This window comes from Neovison vison, chromosome 12 (genome assembly GCF_020171115.1).
Source record: "Neovison vison isolate M4711 chromosome 12, ASM_NN_V1, whole genome shotgun sequence".
NCBI lineage: Eukaryota > Metazoa > Chordata > Mammalia > Carnivora > Mustelidae > Neogale > Neogale vison.
This window is the reverse complement of record NC_058102.1, coordinates 50,983,983-50,997,325: the sequence shown is the minus strand read 5'-3', so window position 1 is coordinate 50,997,325 and position 13,343 is coordinate 50,983,983. Positions and strand designations below refer to the sequence as shown.

Sequence of the window (13,343 nt, the reverse complement as noted above, 5' to 3'; positions counted from 1 at the left end):
AAGCTTCATGAGTTTTTAAACATCTATGTTCCTTAATATTCTGATGTTTCACACATAGTTATTGAATATATTCGACATCCTTTAAGGGCTTCAATTTCATTTTTATCTCCAATGGTCCCAGTGATGGCCATGTAGGTTGAACACAGCTACATCAAGACTTGATTCCCACTTTCTTTAGTCCTCCTGGCAACCCTCGGAGGGTCACGCTACAATTATTCCCATCTTACAGGCGAGGAAGCTGGGACTGGGGGACGTTATGGTATTAGAGGGTAATGGACCTGGATTCCAACCACATCCTACAAACTGGAATGGCTGTGTTTTTCCTGTTGTACCCCTTGTCCAACTGTAACCAATGCTTCCAAACAGATGAAAATGTAAAGGTTTAGTCAAATATTCAAATGTTTCCAAATATCCTTATACTTCGTAGCTTGTAGTTTATGACATGTTTGGGAGCATGTCGTTTCCAGTGTTGATTTATTCTCTATAGTACCTATATTTAACTCCCCCCACACCCCAAGAGTGGCTTCAGATTCTACTTTCTCCTGCTTCAGAACTCACTCCACTACTTCACTGGCTTTCTTCCTCATCAGCACAGGACATAGGCACTTTCAAATCTGCCTTGGGATAACCGCCAGATATTTTCTGAACTGCAGAAAGTTTGAGTAGAGGAAGATGGGGATGGGTGTTGAGTCAAGTTTATCTTTGGGTGAGAAAAATTCTGTCCTAGGGAATTTAATGGAAACGTTCTGGCCAAGTTCCTGAAAGCCTATTAAAGAAAAGCCTACTGCTCTAGAATATTCTCTACATTCTAGATATTTGACCATGGTCTGTACCCTTTCATTTTTACATGCTAAGGAAGAAAGTGATTATTTTCCAGATTGCATTATTTTTATGCTGAGATTTGGAGACCTTTGATCTTTGGATAGTTTTCCTTTTAATTTACGAATATCTGACTCCATTTTAGGAATATGGGTATTTCTAGTTTTGTCATCAACAGCACTATCACATTTTCTCTGTCAACACTTTTGCCACCTATGTGACTAGTATCTTGAAACTTGGGTTTTTCTACTTCCCGTGAAGTCAGACGCTGAGGCAGCTGTGCGGGGACTTTAATAAAATAATAAATAAATAATAAAACCCAACAAGGGGAGAAAATTTTTGTCTCAGCCATCTGAATATTTTGTCTTCCGAAACCCTGATATATAGGATAATTACTTCATTGTTTTAGACTATTTGGTATATGCAGTTTAGGTTATTTTGCTAATTACTAGTAGCAAATAAGTCACATGTGCTGTGTTGACCATGAAAACAATTTGTCTGAATTGCAATCCCTCCCCTTGGAGCATTTCAGTCATTGCTTTCTCTCAGAGGGAAAGGACAGTAATGATCAGTTTCTACATCCTCTAGTACAGGCCCCCTGCACTCTAAATTTGTGCATGATGAGCCTTTGTTACAAAAGTACTAGATCTTATGTTATTAAATAGCTTAACATTTCCCACACTACTATTCCGAGAACTCATTTTGTTCTCACTCTCCCGGGTATGGTCAGGCTCTTCTCCCCAGGATTCCTTTCCAGGGTGTTATCAAACTATGTAGAATCTGTTGCTAGTTCAGAGCACAGCGGAGTGCCGGGGCTCAGAGCATATCAGACTGAAATCTTGTGCACGATTCGGGTAGGAATCAGACAAATGGCATTAACTTTTCCTCTTAGTACCCAAAGCAGCCTGGCCTTAGCCACTGGTCAAGGACCAACTGTGTCAAAGGAAACTGACCAATTCAGTGAACTGTAATAAATGCCCAGAGTGGGGTACTCAGACTCCACAGTAACAATTTTATAGCTTCCTGTTCTCGAAAAGGCAACTGAATAAAATTAGCCCAATTTGTGCAACAGAAGCTCTAGTTGTTTCTAAAGACTCACTAAATTCACCTGTTTACAGATAAAGCTAGATAGACCCAAGGATTATTAAGGGAGATTTTGGGGTGTATAGGAGCCAACTTGGAGCAGATTATTAAATTTTCAGAAATTTCAGAAAGTTTTGTTAAATGGAGCAATTACTAAAAATCAAAGTTTATAAACTTAAATTATGTAAAAAAAAAAAAGGTAACACACAAAACTTAATAATTTCCAAATTATTTTACTGAACTTTACTACTATTGATGCCTTTGAGGTTATATGTGCTTCCTGAATCTGTATGGAGAAAATAGTACATGATGTGTGCCACTGTGTGTCTCTTTCCAACTTTGTGTTCAATGATGACACATGGGTAGCCTGAGATCGACCATGGTTGGGAGCATTTATGTCACAGAACTTAGCAAATGCTGCTAATAAGGCTTGACATATTGTTTTGGTGGTTTTTCAGACTTAAAAAAGTTATCAAGAACATTTTAATAATGCAGGTTAAACTTAAGGAAGTTGTGTCTATAGCCTTCACATTGTGAATAAAACACAAAAAAATCTGAGTAAATATTCCTTGAGTATTCAAAAACTTTTATCCAATTCGGCAGAGAAGTCACTCTTATTATTGATGAATGAATGAGTGAAGTTCCGACTAGTTTCACTTTGGTTTTACTTATTAATGTAAACAAAAATATCAGCCCATGTTTATGTTGGCATTGTACTGATTTGTTAATTACATGGACATTTCTTTGCTGAATGGAAAAGGAATCAAATATTCATTTATAGTCTGATTTTATGACACTATATTTGATGATAGAATTATAAAAAATGATAGTAAATTTTGCAAGAAACAGCATTTCAAACTGAAGTCATAGATGTTTGGAATGCACAAATAGAGTAGTGTTAATTTTGTTATTATTTGAGATTGTTCAATATACATTTTTTATGTCACAAAACTTACAATAAACTTGTGAAAGTGTATACAGGCACACTTTTCCCCCCCCTCCTGGAGAGCCAGGTGTTAATCATTTACCAGATAACAAAGACAATGGAAGCTTTATGACTGAATTCACAAATTCTCCACCAATTCCTGTTGTTTTATTTTTAGGTCCTTGTTATTCCAAGGACACCAGCAGAACTTTTCAGACAGAATGAAGACACACACACACACACACACACACACACGCACACATACACATGCCTAAGAAAGAAAAGCCACCACTACTAACCTACTTTGTCTTTGAAAATCTAATCAAAGTACTTATATCTGAAATCCACAAAAGTAGATCAGAAAACAGCCTTTTATGTTAGGCACACAGAATTGTGCTTCGAGTATAATAAAAATTGGTGGCATTGATTTTTATTTTTATCTTAATTTATTTTTTGAGAACCAGCCGTGTGCCAGTCTTTGTCTGTGGCTCCACACAGAGATAAGACTGGGTTCCAATTTTTCAAGTCAAGTTCAAATGTTTGTTCACAATACAGATCATCCCATGATTTTTTTTTGCATTTCAAATAAATTGTAAAAACAAAGGGTCAATCTCAGTTTCTTAAGGAAAATTGTTAATGAATTAGCTAAGGCCGATGGTAGTCTGTTTACCATGGAATGGAAACCAACAATATCAATCATCTGTTACATGCTACATTCTGTACCAGGCACATTCCTCAAAACTGATCTCTTAAAGAAGCTTGAGCTAGGTTCTAATATCTCCATTTTATACAAAAATGAGACATTTTACTTAACATTAAAGGTGATACTGTTAATAAATGATGAAGATAGGATTTGAGTTCAGCTCCTTCTGATCCAAAAATTCTGTCTTTCTTAAAAAGATTTTTCACCCCAAGAGACTCTAAAAAAAAAAAAAATGCCCCACATTTATATTCTTCTGTATATCATGGCTGATCACACACGTAGCCTGGGGAAATGCTTTTCTGCAAGTGCAAGAACAAAATTCAATGACTTCTGGATGCCCAGACCTGTTTTCAGTAGTAGGTGGCATGGTAGGAGAAGATAGCCTCACAAATGAGGGAACAAGACGGAGCACTGGCTGTCCTGGTATGTTTTACATTCAGAGGAAAGTTAGAGAACCGTGTTCTGGTCTCATTGGTCATCTCGAGTACAGCCAAGATTTTGACCTGCTCAAGCCACAGAATTGAATTATTAAACTCACAGTGTGGCCCCATGGAATTCTGACTTCCTTACTGCTGTCCCACGGAAAATGGCAATGTGCTACTTACCAGTATTAACCCCAAATTTTATATCTCAATCATATGGACTGAGATGGTCATATTAACCAGGTAGTATATGATTAGAGAGAAAAGAAAGCAAGCCAAAGTGTGATATACCAGAAGGAAGAGAGAATACATTGTTCGTAAATATAAATATTAGCCTAAGGATATATGTGTATTTAAAAGGGAAAAAAGGGGCCCCTGGGTGGCTCAGATGGTTAAGCGTCTGCCTTCAACTCAGGTCATGATCTCACGGTCCTGAGATCGAGTCCTGCATCAGGCTCTCTGCTCAGTGGGAAGCCTGCTGCTCCGTCTCCCACTCCCTCTGCTTGTGTTCCTTCTCTCGCTGTGTGTCTCTCAGTCAAATAAATAAAAATAAAACCTTAAAAAAAAAATTAAAGGGGCAAAAAAAGAGCCAAGACCTGAAGTATCATGGGAAATAACACCTCTGTTTAGTTGCTTTATATATTTTTGTATATTGATTTGAGACTTCATTGTTTATATGTTTTCTGTAAAACACACAATTTAGAACTTGTGGCTTTGCTGGTGAAAAAGCCTGAAACTTGGGACACTTCACTGAAGTAGTGCCCCCCAAAACCTGTAAAGTTTAATATATACAGGGTCAACTCACACTGGGAATGAAGAGAAGGGTGGGTTTTTCTTTTTCTTTTTTCTTTTTTTATTAATTGCTTTATTTTAAGTCAACAGTTTGAAGCAATATAAATTGCTATTTATTGAGGAGATTTTGGAGAAATGCCGAAGCACACAGTAAAATCTAAGGAGAGAAAAATCCCTTCTGGGGAAATACCTTCTGGAGAAATCTGGATAAACTGTGGTCCCAGGAGCAGGCCAAGCAGGCTGAGACATTGTCTGGGGGAGGCAGAACAATGGTCCCTGACTAGAGGAGCCACTGTAAAAGGGATCGAATGCAAAAGGTTCGAGGTGTCACAGCGAGTATTTATTTAGGTCAAATGTTAGCAAAATGTTTCTGACAGCCCTGTCAAACACTGCATCACTGGGCCTGGAGAAGCTGTTTGCCTTCCAAGGGCAGTGTTCCTTCATCTTGAAAATGAATATGGATTAAATCACAGGAATATCTGCCCCCTTCGCTAGGTCGTGTCTTCTGGCTTCTTGGTGGGTGAGATACGGGGCTTCTGTGGATAATTAGCAGATAACAGATAATGTTCATTTTTTTTTTTTTAAGTTTTATTTATTTATTTATTTGACAGACAGAGATCACAAGTAAGCAGAGAGGCAGGCAGAGAGAGAGAGAGAGAGAGAGAGGGAAGCAGGCTCCCTGCTAAGCAGAGAGCCCGATGCGGGACTCGATCCCAGGACCCTGAGATCATGACCTGAGCCGAAGGCAGCGGCTTAACCCACTGAGCCACCCAGGCGCCCGATAATGTTCATTTTTGTTGCTGGAATGGAACAAAACTCAACACTGACCCGTTTACCTCCGGGGTAGCTGCCTAGAGCTGCTTGATTTCCTCGTGGAAACGGAACAGAAATGTTTCATTTGGGGGAGGCAGGGGTTATAGTTGCCAGTAATAGTAAATGACCAAGCCAAACGCATCACAAAGCGACTATCATGAATGGTAATTATAATTCATTTAATTTGTGGAGTAATTGGCAAAGCACCACTTCACGTGATAGATGAATCATGAGTTTTTGTCTTCCAGAGGACCCCAAGCTAGGGAGGTTTGGGAGATTTTTTCCAAGGTCGTAGAACTCATGGGTTGAGAGGCTGGGCCTGGAGTCCGGATTTACAGCTTCCGCCCAGCGCTGCCTTTTGGCTCACGCAGTCGGCTGAATGATCAAAGCCTTGCCGTCACTGGATCTGCTTCTAGATTATAAACTCCTGTAACAATTGCAAGTTGCACAGCAGTTAATTCGAAATAACTTCTGATATCAGGCATTGTACAATTATCAGTTAATCTCTTTCAACATATGATTGTGGCATATCCTGTTTTTCTTACCATGGAAAGCGTCCAGAATCAAGATAACAGCACTAGGCACTCCTATCCCCCAATCCCCTAGTCCTTGAACCAGTTTTTTAGTGACGATTTTAACAGGTGAAATATTGCGGTTTTACAGATCAAGAAAGCAAGGTGCACCCAGAATGGTTCTGATCCACCCATTCGGTTGGTCTGATGAGTCTGAATGATGGCATTAATAGATTCAAACCATCATTTTGATATTTGGATTAAATCGCCTTCTAATTTGAAGCTACCTTTTAAGTTTCCGTGTATGTACAACGCTATAGCCAGATTAGCTTTCGTTCAGGTGGCTTGTGGAGTGAAACAGCGTTTTAAAAAAATAACTTGCAGACAAGTTATTTATATCCGACTCTGAAATGAATGTCTTAATGTCTTTCTCTTATAGGTTGGGCTTTCTGATTTTAGGGGATGTAGGTCATAGTAAATTGCCTTTATACTCAAATACATACAGACGTATATGAAAAGGTAATAAGGAGGGGCGCCTGGGTGGCTCAGTGGGTTAAGCCACTGCCTTCGGCTCAGGTCATGATCTCAGGGTCCTGGGATTGAGCCCCGCATCGGGCTCTCTGCTCAGCAGGGGGCCTGCTTCCTCCTCTCTCTCTGCCTGCCTCTCTGCCTGCTTGTGATCTCTCTCTGTCAAAAAATAAATAAAATCTTAAAAAAAAAAAGTAATAAGGATAAATACAAAAATGGATATTTATTGTATATAGTTAGTGATATTGATGTATTCCGTTAAACCAAATGAAATTACTCTCTTTGTAAGACAAACACGATTGAATATTGTTTGTTTCAGAGGCTTCAACCTACCTGATTTTGTTTAAATCTTTATCAAACTTTCTTAGTGACATTCCACTGTATTTTAAAACTGGTTGATCTTCCAGGAAAAAAAAAAAAAGAGAGAGAGAGAAATCTTTCCACTATTCTGTTCCTTTGTTCATTATTACAGCTTTCCAGGTTGAGGAATAGAAAGAAGAATCAACAAAAAGTTAAATAAGATACTTCATGTCAAAATCTGTCCCATGCATGGACATTTGCCCGTATCACGCAGGCACATAAGCACTTGACCACACTTATTCCGAAACTAGCACACGAGAGTGTGCCTGTAAATTCTTGTCTCTGTTTTGCATACTATTTGTGGCAATACCTTTCTTCTTACATAAGGCGTATTTTCCTTTAAAAATCCACTTTCTTTAATAACATATATTCTTTTTTCAGATTATTAAAGTAATATGCTCTCCTTTAAAAATTTTGAATAATTCATAAAAGTACAAGAAATAGTCCTACTATCCAGAGGAAGTCTGCATTAGTATTTTGGTATAATTCTTATACAAAGTGAAGAATATTTTTTTTAACTAAGTGTAATACAGAGCCTATCTTATTTAGAAAATCTGGATTATACTTTACATATAATTTGTATTTGGCTCTCTACACTTTACAATATACTGTGAGCATTTCCCACACCATTAAGTATTCTAAGTTACCAGAATACATCAGCAATAGCTCACTTAAAACAGTGAACGAGCTGCATTAAAAGCCAGCCAGAGCCTTACCCGAAGAGCTGATGCTATGAATACCAATCATAGCTTAGTTGCTGTTCCATATGTTAATTTAATTTGACAGAGTAAGAGTCTTTGAAGTCCTAATTCTCTTTTGCATCCAATAAACCAGTTTTTATAGTGCCTGAACTTTTAGACATCAGCCTGCAGCTAAACTCATGTCTGGAAGTTGCCATGAGGTCGCATGTAACAATGGCCAGAGGGGAGTTCCTCTGGAAGTCTTGTCAGAGGGGGACTGTGAGGGGTCACTGGGGGCGGGGGAGGGGTTTGGGGAGGGGGTGGTCAGTGTCTCTGGTGATAGCGTCTTACAGGCCTATGGATTTGTTGCCATTTCACAGGAGCCCTCGAACAGTTGTTTGCAGTAGCCCAGCAAGATTCGTTAATAGGCATTTGCATACGTTTTTGTGTTTATTAGCGGGCTCTGTGGCTTTGGAAGGGAAAAGCTAAGCAGAATTCTCAGTGGCATGTGGTTTTTTGCACCCAGACTCCAACAGGAAGGTGACTCTATCGTCTTGCCCACCACCAACACTTAGAATTTGGACCGTGAGTCAGTTCAGCTCACAGACGCTGTTCAGGGACATTGTTAGGGGTGGTGGGGGAAGAAAAGGACATCGGAGATCAAGACGGAAAAGGTTAAAAATAATAAATCGTGATGAATGTGAAGTTGTATCAGTGCAAGAATTTACAATTTTCTTTTATTCTTTGATTGTAAGTTCTTTGAGGACAGAAAACCATGCTTGTAAGGTATGACTAGTTGAGATACTGACTTTTGAGGTCTTAATAGTCGTTCCATCTGCTCCGCATCAAAGGGAGTGTCATAATTGCTACAAACATTAGGAATCAATGCCTTGTTAAACTGGATTTCACTTACAATTATTGATCATCTACCGTGTACCAGGACCAAAGTAAGGTTAGAGTCTGGTTCCAAGGCGAATGCGGCAGACCTTGTAGCAGAGGATGAATGGAAACCAAACACATGAATGGTTAGCTTCAATAAAAAGGGACAAGGACTTTGGTGGAGTCCCATACCGGGAGTCCTAGGCCTCACGGCATTTGTCTGAAGTTAGGAGTTAATTCACGATTAAATGAGTGTGAGGGGGGAAATGATGGAGAAATTTCAAAAGGAGTCCATGCCCCTCTTTCGAAGCATCTGGAAGGTCTGTTCCTTGGGGAAGTGCTTTGTAAATGACAGTAATTCGGGGATAGGGAGCAGAAAGATGGAGTGGCCACTTAGGAGGTACACAAGCCAACATTTAGGAAATTGGTCACTAACGGGAAATTATTGGACCAGTGCTTAATTTTTCCAGTAAGGATGTTTCTAGGTAACAATCCTGTTGTGACTGAGTGGTTCTGGGATGTGGTAGACATGGGATTAAGCAGCTGCCCTGGATAGTAACGATGTAATTGGGTTTTCAGCATAATTTCCAGTCCTTCTACTGCTCCTGGGTGATATCAGCTACTCCTGTGACCTAAGTTCCATGTTAGCAGCCCATGTCAGCTTTGGCCGCCACTTTCCAGTGTACAAATGGAACTTGACTGTCTCTTTCCACTAAATTATTCAGTTTTTATTCCTTTAAATAAAACTAATACCAGGGCGCCTGGGTGGCTCAGTGGGTTAAGCCTCTGCCTTCATCTCAGGTCATGGTCCCAGGGTCCTGGGATCCAAGCCCTGCATCGGGCTTCCTGCTCAGCAGGGAGCCTGCTTCCCCTCCTCTCTCTCTGCCTGCTTCTCTGCCTACTTGTGACCTCTGTCTGTCAAATAAGCAAATAAAATATTTTTTTAATTAAAAAAAAAAAAAAAAAAAACTAATACCATACCTGCCTTTGTCACTTTGTGCTGGTATAAAACTGTACTACAGACTGGGAAGCTTCTAAATAACAGAAAGTTGTTTCTCACAGTTTTAGAGGCCAGGAGGTCCAAGATCGGGGAGGTGGTACAGTCTCGTGAGGTCCTTCTTCTGGGTTGCAAACATCTTGTTGGGTCTTTCCATGGTGGAAAGGGAAAGCAAGCTCCCAGGAACCTCTTCTAGAAAGGCATCAATCCCATGACCCAATCAACCCCAGAGGTCCTGTCTCCTCATACCATCACTCTGGGGGCTGAGATTGCACCTGTGACTTTTGGGGAGACACATTCAGGCCAAAACGGTACCTACAGAGTAGGAGTAAGCATTAGAGGAAATGAAATTCCCTCCTTGTGGAGGAAAAAAGAGCCAAATGAGACAATCAAATGCACCAAGAATTTTCCTGAGACTTGGGATTACCCATGGGATTACCCATGTCTGACTGAAACATCTGTTCCGTGGGCTTCCTCTTTGCCCTCAGGGAGCTATTGGCACGAACCATGAGCTGTTCCCCTCAAATCGGGGTATCTCACAGGCACATTGTGGTTCTTCTCTTCAGCGGGTCTCCTACTCTGTGCAATTCCCTACTCGCCCATTCCAGCATCTTCTCTGTACTCTGCCTCATCTCAGTCATACAGTCCACTCATCTCTGTAGTTTCCCCTCTCCACATCATTTCTTCATTTCTTTCCTTCGTCTTTCTCTGTATTCTTTCAGCTCTCCATAGTTCTGTGTTCTCTCCGCTCAAGCCCAGCCTCTGTCTTCTAACCCAAAGACACTTGGAATTATGTGACCTGTGTTTGTCCCTGCCTTGAAGGGGCCTGTATCTTCAGCGGCTTACCCGGCATCTAACGGGTATGTAATAAACGCTCCCGTTTCTGACTGTCGTAATTCCAATAAGAAAGTTCATTCTGCTGTCCAAACAGTCAACTTACAAACAGACTTTTGGAACTCAACTCCAGGGTTGGTTGAGGACTTCCCGAAACGTGGTCAAAAAAACAGCAAAAGGCTTTTTGTTGCAGAACTGTAATCTTGATGTACTTTGTCCCCACCTGAATTCCACTGTAATTGCTTTTACAATATATATCCTGCCATCTACTTTAAAAGGTTTCATTCTGAACGCATCTGCTGGCAGAGGATGGGTTTGCTTTCTTTTCTAGGAAACTGTAGCTTAGCAAACTATTAGACTATCAGACTTTAATTTTTCTGACTTCCACACTGTTGATTAATTTTTTTAAAAAGCCAAAGAAATAGATTAGCTTTGTTTGTGCATTTTACTCAATGATTATATGTTAGCAATTTAATAATTTTAATAGCAGATAGCACATCTAAATCTCTTCTACCATTTGTCTGCATGTCACCCCCATACCTGGGAGCCACAATGCTTTCAAAAGAGCACATCAAAGTAATTGTTTTGCCTGGCGCCAGTACAAATTTCTGCTGGGACCTGTCCCATTTAATATAAATTATATTACCTGTGGAATTTAAGAGGATGTAAGGTGTAGCCTGCCCTGCAGGCAGGAAATTTAAACTACGGATTGCCTTTTTTTTCCTTTTAACTCTGGTTTGTTCTTGTAATATGGGATATTTAGCATCCCTAACTTCTGTTTAATCTTTTTGCAGGCGTATTTTGAATTTGCATTCTTATTGAAGACAAATTCGAAAGTCCTCTTATTCTCACTTGAGTCTCGCTTGACAATGCAAAATCTCTAAAGCTAGTGGTATTAAAGCAGCACCTAACTATGGGAAGGGGGGGAAAGAGATTCTATTTGAATAAGTCTACTTAGAAACAGACCAAAAAACAAACAAACAGAATGATGAAAATAACCAAGTCATTATGCGTCAATCCTGATGTCATGCCTCTGTTTTGCCTATATAGAAACGAATGCAGAAGTCAAGCATCCACAGGCAGAGCCTTGGAGACATAAACTGCATAGTCAGAAATCCACTGAACCCAATCTTATATTCTGCTTAATGGAGGAAGATAGTAGATTTTCAACAGGAAGGAGAAACCCATGTCCACCCAGCTATTTAAATGAAGAGGTCCTCCTTCCACATACTGGCATACCTTCAGTGACTTGGGTCACCAATACACTAATGCCCTGTGGACACCCCCAGGGGCCCAGGTGATGCTCAGACATGAGATGGCAGCACGCGTATCATCTCGGGTGTCAAATGTCACCAGGAACCTCCCCCCTCTCCCCCACCACCGAAGAAAAAGGTAGACAAAAGTTAATAGTGCAAAGGAAGAAATATTGAAAAGAGCCAGAGAGGAAGGAAGGAGAGAGACAGAGACAAACAGAGGGAAGAAAAGAGGGAAGGGGACCAAAGAGCTAAGACCAAAGCAATCTAAGTCTGCTTCTATCCAGCTCCCTTATTCGTGCTCCGGATAATTCTTACATCCAGTCCTTCCCAGGTCACAGCCTAGCCTTGAACACTTACCCCGTGGGACACCACAGCTGACAGAAGGCTCCTTTCCTGTTTCCCGCTGGAAAAAGGGGCCTCCACTCGATCTCTTAACTGAGTCATTGTCTTAACCATTCTCATGATACAGGTCCTCATCACCAGGAATGAATACTTTCTCCAAGTCTTTTTATTCTTTTGTCCAATAATCCAAGTAGTGTCTGGAAGACAGATATCACAACCGTGAAAGTAGCGACCACTTGCTGAAACACTCTCTTAAATCTTTATCTCTTGCTTAAAAGCCTTGACATCTTACTCAATCCTCACTTCTATAAAAGTGGTATTATCATTTCAATTTCAGAAATCATTGAGCAAGATGTCCTATAGCTTTAGCCACAAGTATAAACACATGGCGTTGGTAATGCTCCGGAAGACCTTGCTGCTTTCTCTTTGCTTCTGTGTGTGTGTGTTTCTGTCTGCCCCCCACCCCCACCCCACTCCCCTCACCGTGGTCTCTGATTTATCATGGATATCTTCAGATGGGAACTTTGGATACAGGATCCAGGCCACCTTCCCTAGTTTTCTCCTTGTTTCCCCCCCCTTTTAAAAATAGCTCCTTATTGATTCTCAGAGCACTGTCCAACTTAAACTGAAATGCACACCTTCATGGTTTTCCTTTGGTTTCTTCTGTGCTTCCTTTTTCGTACAAAAGGCTAATTAAGTACCTTTTGCTTGAGGGTGAACTGAATTCAAACCCCGAAATTCAGCTCTTAAGTTTTTGACGATATAGACTAAGTCATAGCAATGAGGAGTCACCAAATGTCAGGAAAAAGACCTGGTTTTTAACCTTCCCCGGATCTCCCCCCTCCCCGCCCCCACTGCCGAAGCTTGTTCCTTTCAGCGTAGAGCCCCACGGACCCTGCCATGAGGATCAAGATCCTTGTGAATAACAGCATGACGCAATGAGGCTTGAGAAGAAGGATGGACATTTTCTAGTGCTAAAAATTAATGTGGATCTAGTAGAAACTCAACTCTTTATTTCAAAACAAGACTTAATATGTATAATCATTTGGAATACTCTGATAACTTCTACTAGCAAGCTTAAGACACAACCAAGTTTAGAAGATTCCGCTGGGCTCCAGTGTTGGGTCTGCAAAAGAAGTGGGTTTTTATTAGAAAAACAAATATTCTAAGGTTGGCATAGCAGACACTCTGTCTCTCTTTAAAGTTAGTTTTAGGGCACCTGGGTAGCTTAGTCGGTTAAGCGTCCAACTCTTGATTTAGGCTCAAGTAGTGATCTCAGGATTGTGAGATTGAGCCCCAAGTTGGGCTCCATGTGGATGTGGAGCCAGCTTAAGTTTCTCTCTCTCTCCCTTTCCCTCTGTGCTCTGCACCCCCACTCTCTCTCCCTCTCTAAAATGA

The 13,343-nt window shown here is 40.6% G+C and overlaps 1 protein-coding gene across 1 annotated transcript in view; it reads left to right on the top strand.

Annotated features, from left to right (window-relative positions):
• The window catches only part of HMGA2 (high mobility group AT-hook 2), an 82,008-nt gene extending 70,777 nt beyond the window's left edge, over nucleotides 1-11,231 (top strand). Inside the window, exon 4 of the mRNA XM_044228238.1 lies at nucleotides 11,142-11,231. Within this exon, the coding sequence (XP_044084173.1) occupies nucleotides 11,142-11,231 (90 nt within the window). The remainder of the gene's footprint in view (nucleotides 1-11,141) is intronic.
• The last annotated feature ends 2,112 nt before the right edge of the window (nucleotides 11,232-13,343 follow it).